This window comes from Pollachius pollachius (assembly GCF_949987615.1).
Source record: "Pollachius pollachius genome assembly, chromosome: 12".
Taxonomy (NCBI): domain Eukaryota; kingdom Metazoa; phylum Chordata; class Actinopteri; order Gadiformes; family Gadidae; genus Pollachius; species Pollachius pollachius.
The window spans coordinates 12,505,745-12,531,286 of record NC_136945.1 but is presented as its reverse complement, the minus strand read 5'-3'; the positions used below and the strand labels follow the sequence as shown (position 1 = coordinate 12,531,286).

Genomic DNA, 25,542 nt, shown 5'->3' with positions numbered 1-25,542 from the left:
TTGGTTGATTTTTGCAGATGTATACATAATAAGTGTTGATTGGTAAAAAATTAAAGTTGTCCTTTCATCTTTTCGGTTTCACTTATTAACTTCAGGGTCCCGGACAGGGGAGAGAAAAAGCAGAGAAATGCAGTAATTAGACATACTGGTATGCATCCAATCTAGCCTCACTTTTCTTTTCATCTACCAAGAGCTAATTCTGATTATGCTCTGCTTCCATGCTCCTGTACCTCCTTTACATGATCCACCATTCAATTCACCATACCCTTCTCTCGCTCCTCTGCTATTTCACGGATGATCTCCTCCAGCACGGGAGTCACATGGTATAACTGTTGGGCTGAAAGGCGCACAGCAATCTCAATTGTCTTGTCCTGTTGTCGTACACACATACACACAGAAAAATGTGTCAGGAAGCCAACAGACACCATATAAATTGTGATAAAAGTGCATTATCATGCATTGATATACAAGCATTCCACAAAGCCCCTGGTGAAGGCAAACATTTATATATTACATTATGTCTATGTAAGCTAAGATGTTTGCTTGTGAGTGCTCACAGGATTTCCTCCACTTTCAGTCTCCGAAAGCTCTGGGAGGGAAGCTTCTTGGAACTGACCATCTTCTGATCTGGGCTCCATGACCTTCTTACCATCTCTCTCCTACAGCACACACACACACAGACACACACACAAACATACACACACACACAAACACATACACACACACACACACACAATAAGATATGGGTAAGGTAAAGCATATGCTTGGACCCATTCCTTAGACAGACAAGTATAGTCCTGTTACCTTCATCAGCATCATCTCTCTGGGGCTGAAGAAGGTGATGTGTCCCTCTGTGCTCTCCACCATCATGGCTACCAAACAGATCACCAGCACACAGCCACTTACTGCCCTACGCATACTCATGTTGCACTTCCTGGTGACACACACAATGGCATGCACACAAACATCAGATTATCAAACTTTCTCTTCATTAATCTCTCTCCTCTGCCATATCACGGATGATCACCTCCGGGAGTCACATGGTATGATTGTAGCTCTCACACACAACAAGCTTAGTAACTTATCCTGTAGCTATGCAAATAAGCATGTCAAGCTTTATTTATAAGCCAAAATAAGTAAAGAGTATTAAACACAAATGCATTGTTGCCATTAAGGCTTCATGTAATTTCCTTGGAACATTCTGGTTTGCCTATAGATAAAGACACAAATAATATAATAGAAAGTGTGATCCAGAATTATAAAACAAAGTGTCAAGGACAAAAGATGAGATAAGTCTTGTCCTCAAGATAGAGAGAGCGAAAGCTTCAGAGCGTGAAACGGGGAATAGCTCTAAACATTTGATATACAACTGAGATAAGCAAGAAGGAATGCAGGTTTGACAGAACAAGACAGACAACCAAGGAAGACAGAAAAATGAAAGAAAGAAAGAAAGAAAGAAGGACAGATCCAGCTCATCCATACTCACCCGTGTAGTGTAAGCCTTGGTCAGTCGCTGGATGAAGTATGCTTTGAGGAGAGCGTGTGTCAGTTCAGCTCCCAGCCAGCCCGTATATGAAGGCTTCTTCTACCCCATGGCTCCCAAGCCCTCTCCCTTCAGATCCACTGCTCAGCAAGGTTCCTCAAGTGCTCTCCTCCACAAACATGGAAACCACAATATTGCTCAGGAATCCTTATTATTAGGGGTGTTAACTGACCACTCTGAATCTTGACCCCATCCCTGGCAAGACAAATATTGGGATCATTTACGTGAATAGGTTGGTGGGAATCCTTCCTATTTTAATAACTGACTTTGTCGCTTTGAATCTTCGTCAAGATTCAAAGCCCTGGCTATATGTTGGTTATTAGATAGTATAGCCAACTAGTGTTTGAATGTGGTGTGTGTGTGTGTGTGTGTGTGCGTGCGTGCGTGCGTGCGTGTGTGCGTGTGTGTGTGTGTGTATGTGTGTGTGTGTGTGTGTGTGTGTGTGTGTGTGTGTGTGTGTGTGTGTGTGTGTGTGTGTGTGTGTGTGTGTGTGTGTGTGGTATAGGTCCTATACCTAACTAGTCTATTAATATTCTATCCAATTAGGTGTTTATGACCTGAAAGTAATATTCCTTTCTTTGCAAACACACCTGCATGCGTCCATTCCCTGGAAACGGGTAGCTGTGGAGAATTTAATGTGTTCGTTTCAGATATAACACTCAACATACTTCCTCTCTTAATTGAAAACAAATTTGCAGTTCAGGTTGCGACTGTTGTCAGAATGAACTGAAATAAAATGCTTTTACAGGAACTGATGTTGTTAAACACTTGCACGCCACCATATATTTTGTGCGTCTTGCTCTGTGAACAGAAGAAGACACTCATTAACTTTTTACTAACCCCCGGTATTTGAGCCTGTAGTAATTGACATGGTCAATAGGTGGCGTATGAAATCAACTTTCGGGCAGATCTCGCGAGATGAAGGCGGTATAAACTGGGTTAGGAACTGTGCAGCGGTAGAGATCTTTCCATTATAACGAAGCAGAGGTAGCGGAACGTACTCTGTGTCGCAGCAGAGTCGTCTTCATCATGGTAAGCGATGTGTGTATATGGGAGGTAGTGTTGTTTTTCATGGATTACATCCAGTTATGCGTTCTAGTTGCATGATGTTTTTATCTAATTTCCAAGAGTCGTGTTTGATGTATTTTTAGATTTACTAATGTCAGGGCCTAGTCAGCATGGCAAGGCATGCACATGTTAACCTATATGGCGTATGAGTATTTAAGTAACCGTGTATGCGCCATCTGTACGTTCATACCATCTCATGGTATGAACGTAATTATTACTCAATCATTACTCTATTCTAGACTAAATGTCAATACGGTGTCTTCTGTGCCTAGGGATTATTTGTAGTACAGCAGCAACGTGTGGCGCACTTTAGCTCCCTAGCTAACTAGCTATTGAAGCAACAGGCCCAACTCAGGCAACCACGTGGGTGCCGTTAGAGCAACGTGGTCAAGCTTCACCAATGCACCTTTTTTACATTGGGTGTATTCTTTCATTTAGGCATTTGGATTGAATTGCTACCTAATTATAAAAGTTATGGCGATACTTTTGCGATACATTTTTCCGCCACGTGTAATGTTTTTATAGATCGTGGATTGGCTATACATTTTGTTATCGCTGCTATTGCCCTTCAGTCCCGTTTAATTATTAACCATAATGAACATTTTCAGGTGCAGTTGCATGTGTTGTTCGAACATGCCGCAGGCTATGCGCTGTTCGCGGTGAAAGAAGTGGAGGAGATCGGAATGCTTCTTCCTATGGTAAACGACGCAGCCACCCACACCCAGAGACATTTTTTGGATATTCGCTGCCTTTCTTGACACTAACATTCTAAACCGGTTGTTGCAGGTGGAAGAATGTGTGACCAAAATTGCAAAGTTCACCAGCATGGTCAGTCTGGCGGCCTTCTTCCCTTTCAAATCGGCACAGGGTGCCCTGGAAAACATCAACGCTATTTCTGAAGGTAAAAAGCACCTTTTATGCATCAAACTTGATTCGGATGTTATGATGATGAATTATCTGTCAATCCACTGAATTCCTGTGCTGACAACCTCCAAATATTCTGAACATCCGGATCGATCAAGTGTAAAATAATTTGTGGAATATATGCCTATTTAATTCTCTGCTCTAAAGCAATCACCTGACCCTGTGAATTGGATTTCTAAAATCAATTCGTTTCTAACCCCTGCAGGTGTTGTTCACGCTGACCTGAGGCTGTTTCTTGAAACAAACATGCCTGAATCCAAAAAGAAGTCCATGCTGGGGGTGTCAGACTCAAAGATAGGTGCAGCCCTGCAGGAGGAGCTTTCGTTCTCCATCCAGACAGGGGGAGTGGTGGCAGAGATCTTAAGAGGTGAGGTGTTTGTATTGACTGGTTTTTGACCGACTGGGCTGTTGTGATGAAGTTTATTACCCAGACACTCGTGATGGTTTATACTGAAAACCTGAAACAGCCAGGAATACAGCCTTCTGTTCTCTTGCAGTAGGACATGTCTGACCCATTTTCACTGTTCTCAGGTGTTCGTCTGCATTTCCACTCGCTGGTGAAGGGTTTGACTGCCCAGGCCGCCTCCAAGGCACAACTGGGTCTAGGCCACAGCTACTCTCGGTCTAAGGTGAAGTTCAACGTCAACAGAGCGGACAACATGATCATCCAGTCTATTGCTCTCCTTGACCAACTCGACAAGGACATCAACACCTTCTCAATGAGAGTCCGGTAAGAAGTTGGCCATTGCTACGTCACAGCCTTCAGATCTGTTAATGGCATGGCTTTCAGGAGACGACCAATGTCTTAATGACTATTCTCTATCCCTCCAGTGAGTGGTATGGCTACCACTTCCCAGAGCTGATCAAGATCGTTGCAGACAACTCTACATACTGCCGCCTGACCCAGCTGATTGGCAACAGGAAGGAGCTCTCTGAGGAGAGTCTAGAGAGCCTGGAGGAGGTGGTGATGGACAGTGCCAAGGCCCAGGCTATCCTGGACGCCTCACGCAGCTCCATGGGTAAGTTATACATGCATATGAGTAATTATAGTATTTGGATGACTGCATATGGCCCCTTTTTTGCCCACCCTGGACTTCTTGTGTGTCCTTGGTGTCTAACACAGAGGGGCAAATTATTATAGCTCTCATAAACCTGTAGTGAAGGAACAAGCCCTCTCTGCGGATCCTGTCGGGAGAAACAAGCTTGCATCTGTTGACCAGAGATGGAAAAACTGATGTCAAGGCCATTCTATCATGCCTTGAATGGATACTGCTATTGTATTCAAAGCTTCTGTTCACACTGCCTATTCTTTTGCGTTAAGGTATGGACATATCTCCCATCGACCTGATCAACATCGAGAGATTCTCCAACCGCGTGGTGTCCCTGGCAGACTACCGCCGGGGGCTGCAGGAGTACCTGCGCTCCAGGATGAGCCAAGTGGCCCCCAACCTAGCCGCCTTGATCGGAGAAGTAGTGAGTTGAGATCTGCTGAAATTATGAACACAGCGATAGTTGGGACTAATGATGTTTTACCAAATCTGTCAATCCCCTGAGTAACTGTGCTGAGAAACCAATTAGGTGCTGAAAGTCCTTGTTAGCTAGAAGCCAAACCGGCGTTTATCAAAGGGTTTGCCATTCTGATGCACGTTTGTCTTTATTTCAGGTGGGAGCTCGACTAATTTCACATGCTGGAAGCCTGACCAATCTGGCCAAATACCCAGCGTCAACTGTCCAGATCCTGGGAGCAGAGAAAGCCCTGTTCAGGTACTGGGGCAACCCTTCCCTGCTGGGGAAACCAGTGGCTGCAGTGATGGCAGGGATGGGCCGCAGCAGAGAAGAGTGACTGGAGATGGACACTTTTGTGTAACCACTTCCAGAGTGATCTCTTTCTCATGTCCTTATGCACCCCCAAAGTCTGAGCAGCCACTTAAAGCACTGAGGTAGAGGAACACGACTAGTCGATAGACTAGTCTTAGATTTCTCCTGTTGGGTTTTAAGTGTGTAGTCTTTTCCATCAATTGGCAATTTTGCCTGTTCTAAATGTCAAAGCATCCTATCAACAGAGCGCTGAAGACACGTGGCAACACTCCCAAATACGGCCTTATCTTCCACTCAACATTCATTGGTCGCGCTGCTGCAAAGAACAAGGGCCGCATCTCCAGATACCTGGCCAACAAGTGCACCATCGCCTCGCGCATAGACTGCTTCTCTGGTGAGTCAAGGCTGCATCTTTAAACCACATTAGATGGTGGCGATGATGTCGATATTTTTCGTCAACACTATTCAACCTTTGGGTTGACGATGATGATAGCTTTATCCCTGAGCAGTCTCTTGGCTTACAAAGGATGCGAAAACTCAATGCTGCCCGTATTGACTGATATTGTGGTGTTTTACAGAGGTGCCTACAAGTGTGTTTGGTGACAAGCTCCGCAACCAGGTAGAGGAGCGATTGTCCTTCTACGAGACTGGTGACCTCCCCAGGAAGAACGTTGATGTCATGAAGGAGGCAATGAAAGAGGTAAAGAGTCTTCTCACATGTGACAGTTGCCGCCCAGTAGAAGCAGGAAAATTATAGTGAGGCTAAATTCTTCGCCTAACCGTTGTGAGTGATGACAACTCTTGCCCCGACTAAATGCTGGGGGTACAAAAATGATTTAATGAGCCTGACACAGCGAGTGCCATGATGGTGTATGCTTGTTAAGTTCTTGTATTGCATACTGATTGTATCCTCTGCATCACAGGCCGTTGATGTGACCACCGAGATCAAGAGGAAGCTGGAGAAAAAGGAAAAGAAACGCAAGAAGCGTGAGAGTAAACTCCATGAGGAGGCAAATGGTGGAGCCAACGGCACCGCAGAGATAAAGGTAATGACCAGTGCTTTGCTTGCTTTTTCCTGGCATGTTTGATTTGGGATCTTGCCATCCACTTGGTTTTATCTCAGTATACGGCGTGCCATATCAAAATGACTCCGAACCATTGGCTGGTCCCATTCAGTGGGCCAAATCACTGAAGCGAGTCAGACATCAATTAGCTTGCGGATACTACAGTTGTGATCTTACACTTGGTAGTTTCACTAAGCTACCTTCATATATTTTCTAACTTTCAGGCTGAAAATGGAGAGTCTGAGACACCAGTCAAAAAGAAGAAAATCAAGGCTGAGACAGTTCAGACTCCAGACGATGTTGAGGCTCCTGCCGCCGAGGAAGTGGAAACCCCCGCCAAGAAGAAAAAGAAACGCAAGTCTGAAGCCATGGAAACCGAGGAGGCACCTGAGACCCCTGTGACTGAGAAGAAGAAGAAGAAAAAGATCAAGGCAGAATAGATGATTTACTTTGTACCTGTACAGTTTTTATTTTGATGCATTTTGTTTGCTGGACTTAATGACCAACAAGTGACTTTCGTGTAATATGCTTTATATAAATGGAAAACATCAACTCACTTTTTCAGAATTGTGCCTTGAAGTTATTTCTATCCGTGTAAATAAATGCCATGTGACATTTTTAGTCATTTGTCTGGGTCCTCTGTCAGTGTCAACATTTATCTTGGTAGATGATAAACAATACTCAAGCTCAGAGCATGGAATTATTGCTAGCCGTAATAGGATAGTTGTGAACAGCATTTGAGCATGGGTTCACTTTTGAGGCAGGCACCTTCAACGTTTTGCAGGCAGAAACCGTTCGCTCAAGATATTGCTCCATATTACCAGAGCTTGATCCTGTAACATGTTTGCAACTATTGGCTCATCTGCATCTTTTTTCAAGACCTAAAACTACATAATACTTTAAGAACAGACTCCTGTGGTTTACCAGGTCTCTAGCCATTTCTTTTTGGAAAAATAGCGCAGTGACTGATTTGGAAACCCTTTATCTGGCTCATCACAATTGTCTAATCGAGATTAGATATAGGATGATTTAACCCTTGTTTATTCCCATTTTCCCCTTAATTTATAGGGCAACCAGTGTTTATGTAAGTGTTCAAGTGAACTGCGATATAACAAGACTTAACAGTTCAGAACTTTTAATTTGGACAACAATGATTAAACCAATGTTAAAATGACATCAAATCCAAGGCCTGGCTGTATATCACAGCCAATTAGTAAGAGGGAAGGAGACAAGGAATGGGAGGGGGAAAGAAAGTCAAGCGATCAACTAAAGTCCCCTCAATATAAGGATTCACAGATGGGGAGACGAAAGTTACAAAAACTTGTTTCAAAATTAAAAAAAGGCCTTTGCCGTGAAATTGATGTATAGCTTTATGTACATCATTCTCAGGGTTCATGTATGCATACAAAAGAAAATCCACTACACATGATGCTTGTTCGTGTTCAAGTATATTTACCATCAACTTCATAAATTCTCCATGATTAGCAATCTTCCCACGATTTTTTTTGTTGATAAATTGTCCTTCAAAATAAAAAAAAATGCAGAAAACCACATTTCATTTTCTACCAATACATATATACTGTATAAATACATACATAAATATATTTTACATACAACAGCCATAAATTTGAAAAGGGGATATATAGAGCAGAGGGGGAAGGGTGGTTGTGTGTCTGTATTTTAGCATGGTGCTGTAAAATGGTTCCTTGATAGCCTAATCGGTCGGTTGTGATGTCCGTCCGAAAAACCACCATTAGACCGAGAGGACGTCTCAGTTGGCCCAGTAGGGAGAGCTGCCGTAGCTGGACTTGTTGACCTGGCTCTTCTGCTGCATGCTACTGGACTGGCCGCGCTGGCTAGGACCACCCTGGACCCGCAGGACACACAGAGGCTCATTTTAATTTATTTCCCCCACGTTTAATGAGTAAATATAGCTTTCCCATCGAGTCTCACCACCTACGTGAATCATCATCCAAGCATGCAATCATTTCAGCAAAATAGTACGTTAGCGAAGAAAACAAGGAGTCACAGATACAAGATACACAGGAGTCCTCCACATTTAATCTGAATGGAAGGCATTTAGTTGTACTTGTATGTGTGCTTAAAAGTGTGCGTGTATGTTACCTGTCCGTCCTGAGCCAGGTGATGGTGTAGCAGCTGGGAGTGGGGTTGCTGGTGAGGCAGGATGTGAAGGAAGGGGGCCGGGGCGTAGCCTCCAGGGGCCCCACCAGGGTTCAGAGGCCCCGGGCCCCCCAACGCTGAAGGCAGGCTGAAGGGAGGCGGGGTCCCGGCGTGGAAACCCTGCTTGTCAAAGGCCTGGCCGGGGTGTGGAAACAGGACACATTTGGCTCCATTGTAGGGCTAAGGTTTAATACGTTGCCATATTTAAACAACTATATCCACGGAACCATCAGAGATTAAATGCAACGAGACGTGTGTTCAAGGAGGGGGGACGCTCACCTGGCTCTTATTGTAAACACTTCCACTGATGTCTGGAACTCCCGAGTTACTGGACGTCACGGAGACGCCTGTGGGAGAGAAGGACGGCCGTTAAGGTGGTGTACAGGAGCTCGGGGGTCTTCACTAAGCTGGGGTGTGAGGAGGGTACCGCGCGAGGTACCTTTCCCAGGGCCGCTAGCAGCAGACTTGGCCTGGGCCTGGGAGGAGTTGCTGTAGCCTTTGCTGTAGTCCACACCGGCTGGCCCGGCCGTCAGCTCCTCGTACCCTGTGAGACACGACACATTGCACTTTAGGAGTCTGAGCTAGGGGTGGGGGCTATCACCGAATACCAGGGTATTTAGAAATACAGACGGTATGATATTAAACAGTCAAAAATACAAATGCTCCAGTCTATTTAACTGCTTAAAGACATCTGATGAATACCTTTTTCATTATGTTGATATGTAATTTGGCAAAGTTTAGAAGCCGTATAGATAATTAAATATTCTTCTACATCAACATAGGCAAATAATACAATCTATTTTTCTTTTTTAAATTGACAAAAAGCAGACGTTTCCACCATCTCTGTTAGCAAAAGTCTGAAACATCCGTTCTTCTCCGTGTGTCGGGCTGCTGACCTGAGCTGAAGGTGTGCTGGCCGTAGCCGCTGGGCTGCTGCTGGCTCTGCTGCTGGAAGGGGCTGGCAGAGGGGTTGCCCAGCCCCAGGCCCATACCGTGCTGCTTGCCGGAGGCCGGCCCCTGGGCTCCCGGAGGGACGAACATGGTGGGCCCGTACTGGAAGGCTGCGGCGCTGGGCACGGCACTGGGCACACCGGGGTAGTAGGGCAGGCCGGTGTAGCTGTAGCCCGGGGGCAGGAAGGCCTGCTGGTTCCCGTGGTGCTGTGGCTGGCCCTGGGCCTGGGGCTGCTGAGGCTGGCCCTGGCCCTGGCCCTGGCTCTGGCCCTGGGGGGGCTGGGGGCCCGACAGGCTGGTCGGGGGGGCCGGCGAGGTGGAGTCGTTCCTTCCGAACTTTGTGACTTCACCTGCATTGAGGGGATGGGTTGGTCCACGTCATGGCTCTGTCACATGGATTCACACGGGCGGTAATAGGAGGGTTTGAGGATCCGGCCATACCTGAGTATGGGTTGTTGGCTAGACTCCCGTCTCTGCCTGAGAGGGCTGCAGGCCCAGGGAATGTGATGCCGTAATAATCCTGCAAGGAGGGCTGCGGCCACGGACGGGGACACGTCAGTTTTGACAGGGATTCAAAATGATTGGTAAAATACACAAGATGACCAAAAGATGGCATAGCCCAAAACAGTGCTTCAATGTGGCCCTTTTGAATATTGTCATGCGCTATTGGCTCACCATGGGCAGTCTGGACTGTAGCATGTGGAGATCCTCGTAGCCATAGATCTGCTGTGTGCGACAAGAAGACACAGGCGTCAGTCTCAAAACACATAACACACTAACTATTGTCACCCCCCTCCCCTAAAATGAGAGAACGACAGAGTGTGAGAGAGGTTCTTTTCAGTAGTAAACTGTAAAAAAATTATGGAATAGCTTGTTTTCTCAATAGCAAGCAAAGATATACATAGAATGTACTTCATGTTAAATGCAGATCAACAGGCCAGAAGAAACGTGACCAATGACAGGGGACTTTTGCACTACAGGGGCTCTTACTGGGTATGCTGGAAGCAGTCCTCCGGGGCCCATTATGTACTGGTTGGGCAGCAGTGGAGGCACGCCCTGGGACAGGTTGGGAGGGGCTTTGCCTGGCAGGAGAAACACACCAAACACCATGACTACATGTTCTACTTAAACCTGAAAGTCAGCGATACCCATGGTCTCCTATAAATAACAATAAACCCCAGTGAAAGGAAGTGAGCCATTGTGGACCAGAATAACATCTATAGAGAACAATACTGGATAGATCGACTCATGGATGGATGCGTTTTATTCTTGAGAAACGTTGTAGTTTAGCTGTTTCAAGTGCAGATGTTTTCATGGAGTAAATATCTTAAGTAGAAAGGTTAGATAGCGCAGGTTTAACAACATTAACAACCATCACTACTGATCTGATGTCTATAACATGTCAACTAATCCAACCATTAGAAGAAAGACAATTAATTAAAAAATAAAGTAACATAGATGCGCCTTTCAGAAACATTGAAAAAAAAAATCATACAATCCCCCCCTTTATATTAAACCTCTTTAATTAAACCTCTTTAATATAAAGGGGGGACCCCAACCGGGTTAGTTAGTCTTTCCAAGACTGAGTTTATTAACAGAAATGTATATCAATATACTTTTGGATATTCTCCTGACAGGATAGATAGGTGTTTAGTGGGATACTGCCCTAAGTGATCAATTATGGTTCATTTACGCTTTTAGATCCTGTTGTCCATAACTTTAGACCTTTAAACCCTTTGACCAGTGCTCCGGTTTGGGGCGGTTGAATGTACATACCGCTGGACGAGGAGAGTAGCGGGGCGGTCCGGCCTGCCGCCAGGTTGGAGGCGGCGCTGATGCCGTTGGAGCTGAGCCCCAGAGCCGAGTGCAGTGCGCCCGCGTTAGCCATGGCGCTGCTCATGCCGCCACCCATGTTGGCCATGTTAGCCAGGTGGCTGATGCTACTGCTGCTGCTGCTGATGTTGATGTTGTTGTGGTGGTGGTGCACCGAGTGGAGCGACGGGCCGGGGATCTGCGACGACGTGTAGGAGCCAGACGAGGGCGCTAGGGAGCTCATGCTACTGCTGTCCACACTGGTGTACTGGCGAGCAGGGGAAAAGGAGGGCATTTTAGAAACAATCCTAAACTACATCAGAATAACACGTACTTGAAGATCCGATGCAGAGCAAATAATCTTAGTGAAAAAAGTCAACAATGTTCACATCATCCACAACGCGAATACGCAGCAGTTTACAATAAGAATTTCGCCAGTGAAAAGGCAGATGGATTCAACCCGTAAAATCATATAGCCTAGAGAAGACAACCTTTTGCTAAAAGTTTGACTTTTTCATCCAAGTGTACAATAGTTTAGTAAATGAGGGGTATCATGAAAGGTCGGGGTGCGTTCCATAATAAGTCCATGTTTTGGAGACGCTGGTTCTTGAGGTCTTTTCCCTGCTCCAAAACTAAAAAAAGGCTATCCCTCTTCCATGGAAAGTTGGTATTGGTTGGTATCCAAAGAAAATCTGTTGTGATACTGAACAAGTCATGTTACCTACAGAAAAGCTATATTCACATACAGCTGTGTTAGTAAACATTGGCTTACTAGCTTTGACTAGCGCAGATTGCGTCGAGATGAATGATCAACAAATATTAATGACCATCGCGGTATACATGTACGGTCCAAATCAGCTCCACAACTTCAATAAATATTTAAAAACCACAACGATTTTCAGTCACCTTAAGACTGAAGACAGCAATGAACTGGAGAGCCAGTTCAGTGTTTCTGTTGCTAACCATAGGTAGACACAAAAGTAATCATGATCGTGTATCAACATAGAACATTAGCGCTTGGCTTGACTTACAGTGAGAGCACTGGAGCCCACCGCCGAGACTGAGGAGTGACTGCTGGCATGGCTGAGAAGAGATGGGGGTTCAGTGAATATATAGATATAGATATGAGCAGATCTGTAAATAATACTACAGTGCACTTCTGGTTAGATGCTACCTGCATTACATTGGCTTTATACCTGTACTCATAACGATAATTAAGTTCAATCTAATTTAAAAACTGAGGGAGAGAGACACTGAGACAGATACATAGAATTAAAGAGATGGATTAAGAGAGAGTGGCAGTGGATGGGAGTCTGAGACGCCACAAAGAATGGGACAGGGAAACGAATGAGAGAGAGCAATGAGAGAGTGCGTTTGTGTTACCTGTTGAGAGAGCTGAGCTGGCTGACTGTGGGCATGTCCTGGGCCAGGCTGGCCAGTGCAGCATTGTGATTGGGCATAACCGAGGGGTGGTGGGAAGGGCCGCCTTGCCCACTGTGGCTGCTAACGCTCAGAGATGGAGAGTCAGGCTTTGGTGTGGATGACACGGATGACGCTGGGATGTGGGAGGGAGAGGGAGCAAGAGAGTTTGTGTGTTATTTAAGACGTCAACAAAAGTGCCATGGCAACCGATCTGCTATTTTTTGCAAAAGATATTTGAAAAACAAATCATAACACAGCAGGACAGTACGTGACCATCACCTCAGTGTACCATGGGGAACATTTCTCAGTCATCTCTTGCATTACAATATATGCAGTACATTATTATGATCAAAGACAAAACATTAGGGGAGCACTTACTGTCTAAAGCAACTGACGTCCTCATGCCGTTCAAGCCATTCTGAGGGACAAGACAAAAACTAAACTTAGCCTCGGTGTAACAAAGGATGAGTGATAGATCAAACAGGGAATCTACTAAAACGTAAAACAAAGGAAAAAGATTTTGAAAGTCCCAAGCGTTTCTTTTCATGTTAGGCAACTTATGTAGATATCTTTACAAACTTTAATAATTAAAACAGCATGCCACAGTTTTGCTTCTTTATGCAATTGTGGTGGTGCAACTTGCCACCACCCAATGGTGGCAAGATTCAACCTTTTGGCAGGTTACGAATATTTACGTTAAATATTAAAACCAATGCTTGGCCGGTAGTGAGCGGTATCTCCACTCCCACACCGAGGCCTGGGTTCCACTCACCATGACCGGCCCAGAGGCCTCTTTGCTCTGGGTGAAGGCCAGCCGCGAGTGGACCGACAAAGGTGCGTCGTAACTCCCCCCGACGGAGCAGAAGGGGGAGGCGGTGGACGGGACCGCAGAGGAGGACGATAGAGCGGAGGCGGCGGAGCTGGCGGCGGCGGCGGCGTGAGGATTGGCTGAACTGGCAGTGCCCAGGGAGGAGGCGGATAGGTTGGGCAGCGTGATGGAGGGCGAGTGGTAGACGGGCTCCGACGAGGAGATGGGCAGTGGCAGCGGCACCGAGAGCGGGAGGCCCAGAGACTCACTGTCAGTCAAACAGCCAGCACAACACAGAGTCAGGACTTTGCACGCTCTTGGCACCCACTTATTCAGTCAAGGGTTTTACACACATCTCTCAGAATGCAAACTTTCTGAAATCGATCCAGGTTTGAAAGGTAGGTGGGACAGACGCATGTTCTTCTACGGTCTCAAAGTTATTATTTTGATAGCATTTCTGGCGCTATTTTTGGATACATCTTTGTAAAAAGGGTTAGAAAGATAAGCTAAACATAGATAATAGAAATTATATTCTGGCATTTATCTCCTTGCTTGCTAGACGTCTGTTGTGCAACTGAAAATTGAGCAAATTACATTGCATTTCCCAGTTTTCTTTTATTTTCTTCTGATTGTTAATTAGCTTGTTCATGAATGTAAAAATTGACTTAAATCTCTTGTATTGTTATTACTGTGTTTCGTTAAATAATACAATTTTGACACCAAAAAACACAGCAAACATTGAGACAACAGATGGGGTTGAAGGTTCCACAGAGCGTCAGACGTTTCGGTTTGTTTACCAAACATTGCCCTCCCAAATGGCCCCAAGCGACTGCAGAGGGTTATTAATTGCCTATGCATAGTTCAAAATAAAAGTGCTAAATGGGCTGTTTCCAGACCCAGGCAGTATAGTCAGGTACTACAGTATACTCTGGTACCTGAGGGGTGTGGAGTACAGGCTGGACTGGCTCTGGGGTCCAGGTGCGGTTGAAGCGGCCACGGGGCCCGGTGTTGATTCCCGCGAGGCGCCAACGACACAGTTCTCCACGACGCCGAAGTCTGGGATGGCCGACTCGGAGCCGAAGTCCAGCGCTCCGAACTGGAGGTTGAGCCCGGGAATGTCTGCGGAGCCTGGCATCTCTACTGCCGTGGAGGGGATCTGGGGAGGAAGGTTCCAGAGTCACCTCATCGTACAATGACTGGAGCTTTAGTACCGCAGGGATCTGTGCTCGGCCCTCTCCTCTTCACCATATACATGCTCCCCCTTGGCCAAATTATTCGTCACCACGGTCTCAGTTTCCACTGTTATGCTGATGACACTCAACTATACATCAGCACATCAGCTCCCGCCTGGTCCACTCATCAACTGTCTGCAAGAACTAAAAACCTGGATGAACTCCAACCTCCTCAAACTGAACAGCACTAAAATTGAACTCATGGTGTCGGCCCCCAAGTCACTGCTCAGGAAGGTTGGTGATCTACTCCTTGAAGTGGATGGCTGCTCCATCACCCCATCACCCATAGTCCGCAACCTGGGTGTCATCCTGGACCCCACCCTATCATTCCAGTCCCACATTAAGAACGTCACAAGATCTGCATTCTACCACCTGAAGAACCTCGCACGACTCCGACCCTCACTCTCAGACTCAGTTACTGAAACCCTGATCCACTGCTTCATTTCAACCCACCTGGACTACTGCAACGCCATACTCACCGGTCTCCCCTCTAAAACCCTGGACAGACTGCAATATGTGCAGAACTCAGCTGCCAGGGTCTTAACTGGCATTAAGCACTGGCAGCACTTCACCCCCACCCTGATGCAGCTCCAATGGTTGACAGTCAAGGTCGGCATTAAATTCAAAATTCTATTATTCACATACAAGTCCCTTCATGCTCTGGCCCCCCGTTACCTCTCTGACCTCCTCCACCCCTACGGTCCCTCAGGTCCTCTGACAAGGACCAGCTGGCAATTCCCCGAGACTCAAGACCTTTGGGGATAGGGCCTTTTGTGTGTCCGCCCCCACTCTGTGGAATCAGCTTCCCCCCCCAACATCCGCTGTGCCACTTCTGTGGAGACTTTCAAAAAGTACACGAAAGCACACCTTTTCACTGAGGCCTATGGCCTCTAACTCACGACCCCACCCAGCGCCTTGCGCATTTTGCACTCTCACTCACACGCCATAAACCCTCACCTACCACTCTTGTGAAGCAACCTTGAGTATCCTGAAAGGCGCTTTATAAAATATTTATTTATTCATTTATTATTATTATTTAGGGCCATGTCACACGAGACCCAAGCATACAGCGCCAGCGTAAAGCACATCCTCTTTCAATCTGCCTCCTTCATGAGCCTTCACGAGCAATTCCACACCGCATGCGGAGCTGGGATTTCCAGGGTGGAGCATTTGATGCATTTCTTTTCAAGCTGATCCACCAGCTGACGGCTCTGATGTAAAGACGAGGCCACAAAAATGTTTGGCTTTGACTTATGCTCTATGCTTTTGTTTCGTTGTGCAAGGGCCTTTAGAGATGTTACAGTTGATGTTAAAAATGTAAAGCTCTATGTAGAGGATTAGATCGGCAAAAGAGTTTGACTACAACCATTGAGTTTAAGAGAACTGTAAATAAATTTAAAGTGATGGGTTTTAGTTTATTTAACGGCAACGCCTGCTGCCAAGAGCTGGTTCTGTAACCTTCCATTACAAAGTGGAAGTCAGGCACGACGTCAGGCATCTCACAGACCAAACGTTGCATGGCATGCTTCCTAAGTAGTGTTTGCACAGTGTCCGTGGGGGGTCCAGCTGTACCTTGGACGTGGGGGGTATCCTTCGCTTCTGGCCCTTGAGTTGCGCCCGTTGTTGCTGGTGCGGCGTGCCGCCGCCCGGAGGGTCCAGCCCTGCACTGGGCGCAGGAGACTTGGCACTACCAGCAGCCAGCACGGGGCCTCCCTGGCCCGCCTGGAGCACGGGTGACGGGGCAGCGGGGGCGGCCTGCTGCAGCCGCTGCCCCGTCGGGGGGCTGGGTTGGCGTGCCAGGGGCAGCGAGGGTCCCGCGTGCCTCTGGACCAGCTGGCTCAGAACTAGGGAGGGCTCTGGCTGCATACCAAACTCCCCTGGAAGCATCACAAACACACATTGAGGTGCGGTCCAAAGAGAGGAGGGGCAAAAACACTCAAGCCTTTTCAACCCAGTGCTGACGGTATGGTACAGCAGACCATAACCTTCAGGTACTGGGACGACGTCTTCTATTGCATTCACTCAGCTGCAGAGTGGCTTTTAGTATTTCCCACAGAAGGGCACAGATTTATGATATTACCTTTGTAATACGCTGATGGGATCAAAGGAGGCTTATCAAACAGACGCGTCAGATCAAACAGACTAGTCTACAATCATGACTATGTATTTCTTTAATCGTTACTAATCCTGATTTGTTATTTTTGCTGCAATTATGTCTGCCCATTTGGTGACTATTGCATTCCTAACCTTCCCTGGAAGGAGGGATCCCTCTGCTTTGTTCCTATTCACTGTTCCAGCCCTTGGATTTAGCTAATATTCCTTAGTGTACCTTAACCTTAAGAAGGGCTGGGCTGAGTGACATAGATATTTTAAAAAAAGGGATTTCATAAATTATATTATGAAAATAATCCAGAGCCGACCCCTTGGCCAGATCAACATTGCTAGAAAAAATCCTGAGAAGGAAAGAGAACACACTCACGGCTGAACTGCGAGGACAGCGAGGAGGCACCGGGCTCTGACACCTTCAGGTCCCAGCTGGAGGAGACTGGCGGAGGTACTGGGACTCCAAGGCCGGGCAGACGACCCCCTTGGGTGCCGACAGAGGGCGTGGCCTGGGAGGATGGCAGCGGACCCAGGCCGGGACCCTTTAGCTGCTCCAGTATCTGAGCTCCGGCGCTTGGCTGGCTCCTTTTAGACTGTCCCAGGTCACCGAAGCCAGCTCCAAGCACGGACGACTGATGCACATAGCAAGAGATGGAAATATATTTTAAGCAGAGGGTTTTTGGCATGACACAGGTGAATCCTGTGTCATGCCAAAAACAACAATTTACATCCCAAACGAAAAAGGGGACCTATGGTGAAGATGCTTGTTAGCATGTGGGAGGAAGAGTATCATTAATGTAGGGGGAAAGGGCAGAGCAGCAGAAGCGATTGTCAGTTTACCAGGGCAACGTGTGCATAGCTTGTGCTGCCAGTGGCGTTTCGGCTGAGGGGAAGCTGGGGCTGCTGCGGTTGATGGTGGTGGTGGTGGGAGTTGGTAAAGACCAGGCTCTGAGAGGTGGAGGAGGAAGAGGAAGGGGGAGCCTCCCTACCTCCACCAACAGGCTTCTGCAGCAGCGTGGCCAAGTCCAGGCTAACAATGAGACGAAGCATGGGAATATCCTTAGCAGAGCAACTTTATTGCTGCGGTATTGACTATCATTATTAAAGTGCATCACGTTATTAAAGAGCCTGATCCATCAGCGGTATGATGGATGTGTTTTTGTTTACCTTTGTCCAGGTGTGATGTGGTTCTCAGCCGCAGGCGCACACGAGGAGGTGAACACTTTGGTCTCGGAGAGCTGAGGAAAAAATAAACCACAGAGATTATTGTTATAGTTCAAGCAGCGGCAATTCATACGGTTACCACTATAGGAGTGGTATAAATGAAGATTAACATCTTCACTCTTAATAAAGGCTTAATATGCTCAGCCTCCTCACACTCATCATCCTACCCATTCTGAAATGGCTCTGGAGGTTAGAAGAGAAGACACATAAGAACACACAACATTTGCCTGTAACTCACACTGACATCCTCGCTCCAGTCCTCAGCAGCCCAGTCTTCCAGTGTATTCCTCCAGGCTAAGAGACGCAGGGGAACGCCAAGAGATCAGAGCCCCACCCGGTCAGGATAGTAATTGCGTGTCGTAATAGGAGGACGCACATTAACGCCACCTACCTGTTCCATCTGGGTTGGTGCCGTTGGCCCCGGTGTCCCACACCTCTGAGTCCACGGTCCGCGTGCGGGAATCTGAGGTGTAATCCGCCGGGTTAAAGGTCCTGGGGGTAGAAGAGGAGGGGAAAAACAAAGGAGTGTTGGTGATAAGTCAAAGTAGAGGGACTGGGCATGAGAAAGACAAGAAAATTCTGTTGCAAAGCAAATAACATTAAGGGTCTATATCCTATTGAGTTTTGTTACCGTATTGTACGACAGAAGATAGTCAGGGAAACAAAGAAATGCTTTTAATAACAAACACATTATGTAATTTGCAGTTCTGCTTATGAAGGCAAACAACATCAGGTTCTAGGTGCATACCCCATTCCCTGGGCTGAGAACCGGCTCCCTGGTGGCGCTCTGCCCCTGCCTCGACCTCCGGCTCCTACAGAATACGAGAAGAGAAGAAGACAATGCATCTCAGCCTTCGGCCACTGAGAAGGACGGAACAAGGTTGAATGTCTCCCACCCCCCTCTCTCTCTTTACGTACCAATCAACCCTCCTCTGCCTCCCCTGCCCCTCCGGCCTCGCTCCGAGCCCCTTTCCACGGGCATCACCTCCACCCCATTCTCCTCTGGGCGTGCGGCTGTATACACAGACACACACACAGGTGAGTCCATCACGAATGGATGGGGTAGCGACACAGGGTGGGATGTGACTGTCTCTGTTGTGGGGGCTGTACCCGGTCGGCTGCGACTAGCCCCCTTGCCCCTGCGGCTGGAGGCACTGCGACCCTTGTTGGCCTCCTTGTCTCCTTTCTTCTCCCGGTTCTCCTTGTTCTCCTTGCTCTCGGACGGTCCCTCCTTAACGAGGGGCTTCTTCTTCCCTACGGTCTCCCATGAGGTCTAGAGATGAGCACAGACACAGAGGATGAGAGGTCTCCAAATACATTGATGTCAAGGTGCAAGGATATGGTGGATAGAAATCTCATTCTTGTTGAAAGGAAATCTGACAGTACATTTTCGGCTTAAAACCTATGTTTTATCAAAACCATCACGTGGAACAGATTTCAAAACAATTGGTGACCACTTCTTGATTTTTTTATGGGTTACATTGGAGTCGTTTGAAATTACTAGCAAACATGTCTTGTTATGTTACTCTACTTATTTTGTGCTTGCAGCCCTTTTCATTTCCTTTGATTTTGTTTTTCTTCTCCCTGTTCCTGTTTTTGTTGAATGTGTCTCTGCATGAATGATATGTAATATTGTATGAACGTTAGTAGCTAACCTCCCAGTTAGTTCTCATGAGAGTTTCAGATTTTAAATAAATAAATAAATAAATAAATAAATAATGGTGTTCTGTCTATTATATAGCAGTGGAGGAACTTGGGAGCCTTTGGGAACTTTGAGATTGTCAATAGTAATACTCTTGGAAATAAAGAGGTACGAGACTATTTTTTTATAATAGGATGTCATTTTCTTAAATAAAATGTAATTCTTACCGATTAGCATTGATCAAAGTTATGTGTAGGTTATTTTAAGCTACAAGCTGGTATTATTTTTAACATAAAAACATAGGAATTTCATCAGATATTTAATAACTTGGTTCAACTTACATGTGCACCACTTGCCCATTCCAGACAGTATTTATATATGCAGAAGGAGGGTTCTTGACTCAAGTCTTTTTTTTAACCATACTTTATCTTGGTAGTCTGCATTTTTACCAAGATGTTTCATCTTGATTTGTGCAGAACCACAACCTATGTTGTTAATTTGGATCAGGGTTAGATTTCAGCCTACCACGAATAGGCTTTTGCCCTTCTCAAAACAGGAACCACTTACTATTTTGGTTCCTTAATCAAGACAAAAACAACAAAGGTAGCTGGTTGGGGGGGGACTACAGAGAGTTGAGCGATCCCCACCCCACCCCCACCTGCCCCCAACCATCTGTGCCCACAAGCCGGCCTGGGAAGGGTTGGGACTTTGACCAAGAATGTCCAGCATGCAGTTGGAGAAACACTTAACCATTTGTCCACTGGCCATTATTATCCTTAATAAATACAATACTGTCAATAACTATTGTGTTTTCTCAGGACAGACTTTCCAACAAACTAGACAAAATGTGTCTGGTACTCTGGAGAATGGTCGAGCATATCTTATCTTTGTTCTTTACCGAGCCCCTTTCCACTGCAAGCAAGTATTTTAATCCTTACTCAAACAAGTTCACCTGTTGGGGTAGCTGAAATAACAAGCTACCCCAAGTCAATCCAAAAGCTAGAATCCTTGCACTCTGTCAAATGAAACAAGCCTTTAATTCAGAATGTAGGCAATGTCCATCCTCTAGGCTGCTAAATAAAAATGAATATTGGGGGACAGCCATACAACACAAAAATACATGAGTGGATAAAACGCCTGATAGGGAAGGCAAGGACATGGCGGGGAAGATTGGATTTAAGGTATTGCTCTGCGTTTATTATAACGGGTGGCAATGGGTGGCGCTGAATTTAAACAGTCCTGGAAGTTATATTGATTCGCCAAGTGTGAGGGATCGCATTGGAAATAATGGTTTTGAATTGGTAGAACGCATGTTGGTGGATGTCGCATCGAGGGTGCGAACCGTTTTAGGGTAAGGGAAGACCGGTTTTTGGCTCCTAGTTGAAAGGTTTTTTGGTTCAAACCTCAATGTACTAAGTGTGTAGGAGACTTTGAGCAGGATGCCCAACCCCTACTTGCTCATTTATGACATGAAAGAAAAATGTTTTATATCCATTTAAGTCGCTTTAGATAAAAGCATCTGCTAAATAACTCCTTAGTAAATTGGTAACAGAAGGAAGGAAGAAGCTTCTTGTAGTCCGTGTGGGTCTAGGGTAATGGCCTACCGTGTCGGATGTACTCTCCAGGAGGAAGTTGATGGCTCTGTTCACGTCCTCGTTGCAATCGTGGAGCGCTATCATGCACTCATCCTGGTTCTTCCCTGTGACCTCCATGAGCTAGGAGCAGAGCCATAAGGTCAAGCAAAAATTATTTAAAAGGGATAAAGCATCACATTTACAAGAGGTTTAACTTGAGCATGGTCTTGAAGTGTGCTGACGAGCAGAAAGGCATACATTCACAAAGGAAAACTGAGGCCGACTCCTAACCATCAGGGTTTGGCAACAATTATCCTGCATTGGCATTTAGAAGGGGACTCTTTCATCCTCACCTGGTTGACTTTGCACTCAAAGTCAGAATCGTTCTTGTCATAGATCACCTGGGCAAGGCGGATTTGCTCTGCAGTAGCCTGGATCATTAGACAAAAATGGAAAGAATATATATATATATAGTGCAAACAGTGTTTTGGTTTTAAAGTGGGTGAGTCAGATTTTTCTTCTTCAATTGAAAATACTGGAAATGGAAACGCACATGCAATGCAAAAGTGAATTCCCCTTTCCCTCGGAATTTGAACATTTGTGTATCTGCAGTATTATAGCTATTTCTGTGGCGGAAAAATATGCAACTGTATATGTTGGTCTTTTGCAATCAATTCCCACTGTGGAAGGTGAGACCTCACCTGTATCTGTTTCTGTGGTTGGGAGGAGTGTGTGACGGTGGGCAGCGTCTTCTCCCGAGGGCCCCGGGCCTTGTCGCCGCCCAGCGAGCTCATCATATACAGTATATACAAAACTATGTATGTACAAAATAGAAAAATCTGCAAAGGAAGCACAAAAAATGTGAGCGACACATACTCACCTTCATCTCATAAACAAATTTAATATAATAAGGCTCTTTGAATAAAGGCTAGGCCGTTTATATAGTTTTTAGTACATTCGTACAAATGTCTTAACACATGAATTAAACCTAGGCAAAACAACTCCACAGCCATTTAAATTCCTCCTTATCGTTTTTTTGCCTTCTGAAAAACACAAACCAACATTGGCTAACTATTGCCTTGGTGATGCAATAGCTCTGAGGGAGTAATAAACTAGGTCAAGGAGGGAAGTGAGCTCAACGTCCACTCACACTCAGCAGGCATAAACAACTGTGCAATTTTGTAGTAGAATCATCAACATACACACACCAGGCACCCACTCTAAGGTACGACACAATACATGCGATTTATATATACACTGTCCCAGATAAACTGTTTTAGGAAAATTGTAAAATGTGACATTTAAAACAAAAAAGCATTCGTGGCAAGTCATCAGATGTTTTTATTTACCAAATACCAAAACTATTCGGCTCAGTTACACATTTTAGCTTGAGCAAATAAAAGGTTTTAAATATTAAATCACTGCATAAACACAATACAACATGCAAAGTTTCATATTTTAAAGATTCTTAATTGTTACTAATACTGGTACAGTTTAAACAAACAACTATAACGATCTATTGCTCGTGTATTGTTATCCCCACTGACCCATTTGTTTTATGTGGAAGAACAATAGCAATACAGCTCCGGCTGTTGAATGACGTGTGTGGACGCACTCTTGCTATTGGCTGCAGGACTGAACAAAGCTAAAGCGAAAACACCATGGAAAAGACTGTACAATTTTATTTTAAAAAAATACTGAAATGGTCGAGGCAACGTCGTTGTATACCGTACATATGTGTATTGTCTTCTCCATTTTTCTTTTTTGACTCATAAAATAGAGAAGATTCTGCGCCAACACGAATACGAAACCAAACAACAACAAACCATTACCAACAAAACTCACGATCCTACCTTCGAGAGATGCAATCTGGCATGTCATGAGTTTTATATGGCATTGCACCGCATATATGACGTGAAAGACCATCAACGTTTAGCCACTTTATTCAAACGTATTTTGTCCCTGGGCATATTAAACGTTAACACGTATACATTCGGACCGTCAGATCCTCCAGCTGCGTTTTGCATTACTTGTTTTCATAGTCGGATACAAAAAATCCCCAACAACGCCTTAGTTTTCACACATAATATATTTTCTCCTCACGATGCAGTACCATTTAACATATTACCAACCGAAATGGTAATACTAATTCTATGTATCCCTTTGTCCTCGCTAGCGTAAGCTACGATTAGCTAGCCTACTCCCCTTAGCTGACACAATGCCATAGAAATGCAGGGATGGCGCTAGCCGTCGAGGCTATCGCTAACAAAATAGGGTCGGGATAGAAAGTCAACCAGCGCACTGTCATGTGCATAACAATAAATCGTCAATAAGGAGAAACACACCAAAACACAGTTTCATCCCATGCCACTGGTAGTTTATAACACATGACATCAAAACATGCTAGTGGGCTAACAACAAAGCTCTATCGATCCTATGGAAAATGGCCTCAGTGCACAATCCCATCCCGACGCAGCTTGCCGGGTGAAAAGCAATCACAAAAATGCGAAAAAAAAGCTACCAAAAGAGCGTGTAATAGGCGCGACGGAGACGCATATTCAACACATACACACGATTTCTTATGAAACAATAATTAAATTGTGCTAATAACCCAACACTTAAGTTTGACAAAGACGAGAAGATTTATTTTTTTTATTACCTGCTAACACGCTTCACTCCGCCAGCAGCAGACAAGGTGGTCACGTGACTTGCGATGTCGCGGTTGATGCCCGAGTCTGGTCTGCGCAGCCGCGCAACCTCCTAACCACAATCTCTTCAAAGCCACAAGAGGCTGGGAGAGGAACCTCGTTTTAGGCGTTATCCCGGTATACTGCAACGCAATTTCTGGGGTATTATACAGCCCCAAAGCGAAAATAAGAGCATGACAAGCGTAACAAAAAAGACAAGGATAATAAATATAGAGATTTGACGATTAATTCGACAAAGCAGTATCCGAAAGATGTAAGGGAAACGATGTCCCTCTATCTGAAGTCATTCCCTCACAGTCACACCTCTCAGAAGCTCAACCCATGTAACTGAAAGTCCCCCCCCACACAAACACACACACAGTTTCGCTGTGTGTGAGGTGAGAACGCCTGGGAACGAGCCAAGATTACACCCACATTTCCCAAATGATATACCTTGATATCTAGTAATTGGACCGTTTTAGATCCTCACATTAACCGGGGTTAAAAATCGCATTTAACATTTACATTTAATTTAGCAGTTTGTCCCAGTTGCAAATTAAGGCTCCCAATACACTGTGCTTTAGTATGACATTGGACGTGCACATTTAATTCTGACGGTTGGTGTATCAATTATGGATATTCAAATATGCCTATATTTCATTGCACACCTAAATAGCGAATTAAAATATGTTTTAAATAGATTTTTATAAAAGTGACAATACCTCTGGCCAACACTTTATATCTTAGAATACATGATATGGTGCATGGAGAATAAGATAGGCATACAGAGATTTTACATCAATATACTTTTATTATCCTCAATATTTACTTTCTTTTAGGTTGGTTCTCAGATGTTGATATACGATATCCACTGATTCAGTCATTTGTAAAAACAATCATGTGTGTATAAAAAAATGAGGGCACCACCAATTTAAACACAGGTCAATCCACAGTGTTTCTCAGACATATCCATAAAATGTATGCATTTCACCCTATGCATTTAACACACATATAAAATACGCTTTAAAGGTGATGGGGTGTTCTTTGTTCAACTTTGTCCTTATTAGGGTTCTCTTTTCTACATGGCATTATTGTTATGAAAACTATGGATGTAAGTTCAATGTAGAAAGGCAAACCTATGTTACCCTACCAGTCTTTCACAGAAAGACTTCAGGAAGGCCGATGTTTACCCTGCCTCTGTTTATCAAGGAATACTTGATTCCTTGATAAAAAATAAAGGAAAAAGAAATAAAATCTTTTAATCGACTAACAAGAGAACATTGCACGGATGCTCAGATCAGAGGGATGGAACCCTCTTACAAATGCCAGACTTCAACAGAGGAATTTAAACAGTTAATGATAGTCTGTTTTTGGCTTTGTCTATGCTTATGCCAATGAGAGCTGTCATTGGATTAAACTGATGACACTAACACGCAGTAGTCAATTAAGCCGTTGAACCTTAAGTTAAGTGGCGGATTCCACACCGCTT

General features: G+C 45.2%; 3 protein-coding genes across 5 annotated transcripts; 1 reads left to right on the top strand and 2 right to left on the bottom strand.

Annotated features, from left to right (window-relative positions):
- Positions 1-4: 4 nt before the first annotated feature.
- Positions 5-929, bottom strand: mlnl (motilin-like). Its single transcript, XM_079747949.1, has 4 exons — positions 805-929; positions 558-659; positions 266-371; positions 5-89 (listed from the first exon to the last, which is right to left on the bottom strand). The coding sequence occupies exons 1-4, from the start codon at positions 922-924 to the stop codon at positions 79-81; spliced, it is 339 nt and encodes a 112-aa protein (XP_079604075.1). The 5' UTR covers positions 925-929; the 3' UTR covers positions 5-78.
- A 1,590-nt stretch (positions 930-2,519) lies between these two features.
- nop56 (NOP56 ribonucleoprotein homolog) lies at positions 2,520-7,038 on the top strand. The gene is made up of 12 exons (XM_079747514.1): positions 2,520-2,575; positions 3,220-3,309; positions 3,398-3,512; positions 3,741-3,902; positions 4,067-4,265; positions 4,367-4,554; positions 4,857-5,008; positions 5,199-5,299; positions 5,599-5,747; positions 5,932-6,053; positions 6,277-6,399; positions 6,642-7,038. The coding sequence occupies exons 1-12, from the start codon at positions 2,573-2,575 to the stop codon at positions 6,855-6,857; spliced, it is 1,620 nt and encodes a 539-aa protein (XP_079603640.1). The 5' UTR covers positions 2,520-2,572; the 3' UTR covers positions 6,858-7,038.
- A 504-nt stretch (positions 7,039-7,542) lies between these two features.
- On the bottom strand, positions 7,543-24,092 carry ubap2a (ubiquitin associated protein 2a). Of its 3 annotated transcripts, none has more exons than XM_079748617.1 (27): positions 24,026-24,092; positions 22,068-22,205; positions 21,720-21,797; positions 21,397-21,507; positions 19,261-19,423; positions 19,069-19,164; positions 18,899-18,962; positions 18,542-18,642; positions 18,389-18,444; positions 18,094-18,164; positions 17,767-17,956; positions 17,303-17,558; positions 16,396-16,700; positions 14,527-14,747; positions 13,556-13,859; positions 13,162-13,201; positions 12,745-12,916; positions 12,393-12,444; positions 11,326-11,629; positions 10,540-10,631; positions 10,225-10,275; positions 9,991-10,081; positions 9,495-9,899; positions 9,038-9,142; positions 8,878-8,945; positions 8,542-8,778; positions 7,543-8,284 (listed from the first exon to the last, which is right to left on the bottom strand). In XM_079748617.1, exons 2-27 carry the CDS (start codon positions 22,161-22,163, stop codon positions 8,189-8,191), a joined length of 3,825 nt encoding a protein of 1,274 aa, XP_079604743.1. In that variant the 5' UTR covers positions 22,164-22,205; positions 24,026-24,092; the 3' UTR covers positions 7,543-8,188. The 3 variants fall into 3 exon arrangements, with proteins under 3 accessions (XP_079604743.1, XP_079604744.1, XP_079604742.1); XM_079748618.1 differs by having other exon boundaries at positions 8,542-8,733; XM_079748616.1 differs by having other exon boundaries at positions 19,069-19,423.
- Between the last annotated feature and the right edge of the window lie 1,450 nt (positions 24,093-25,542).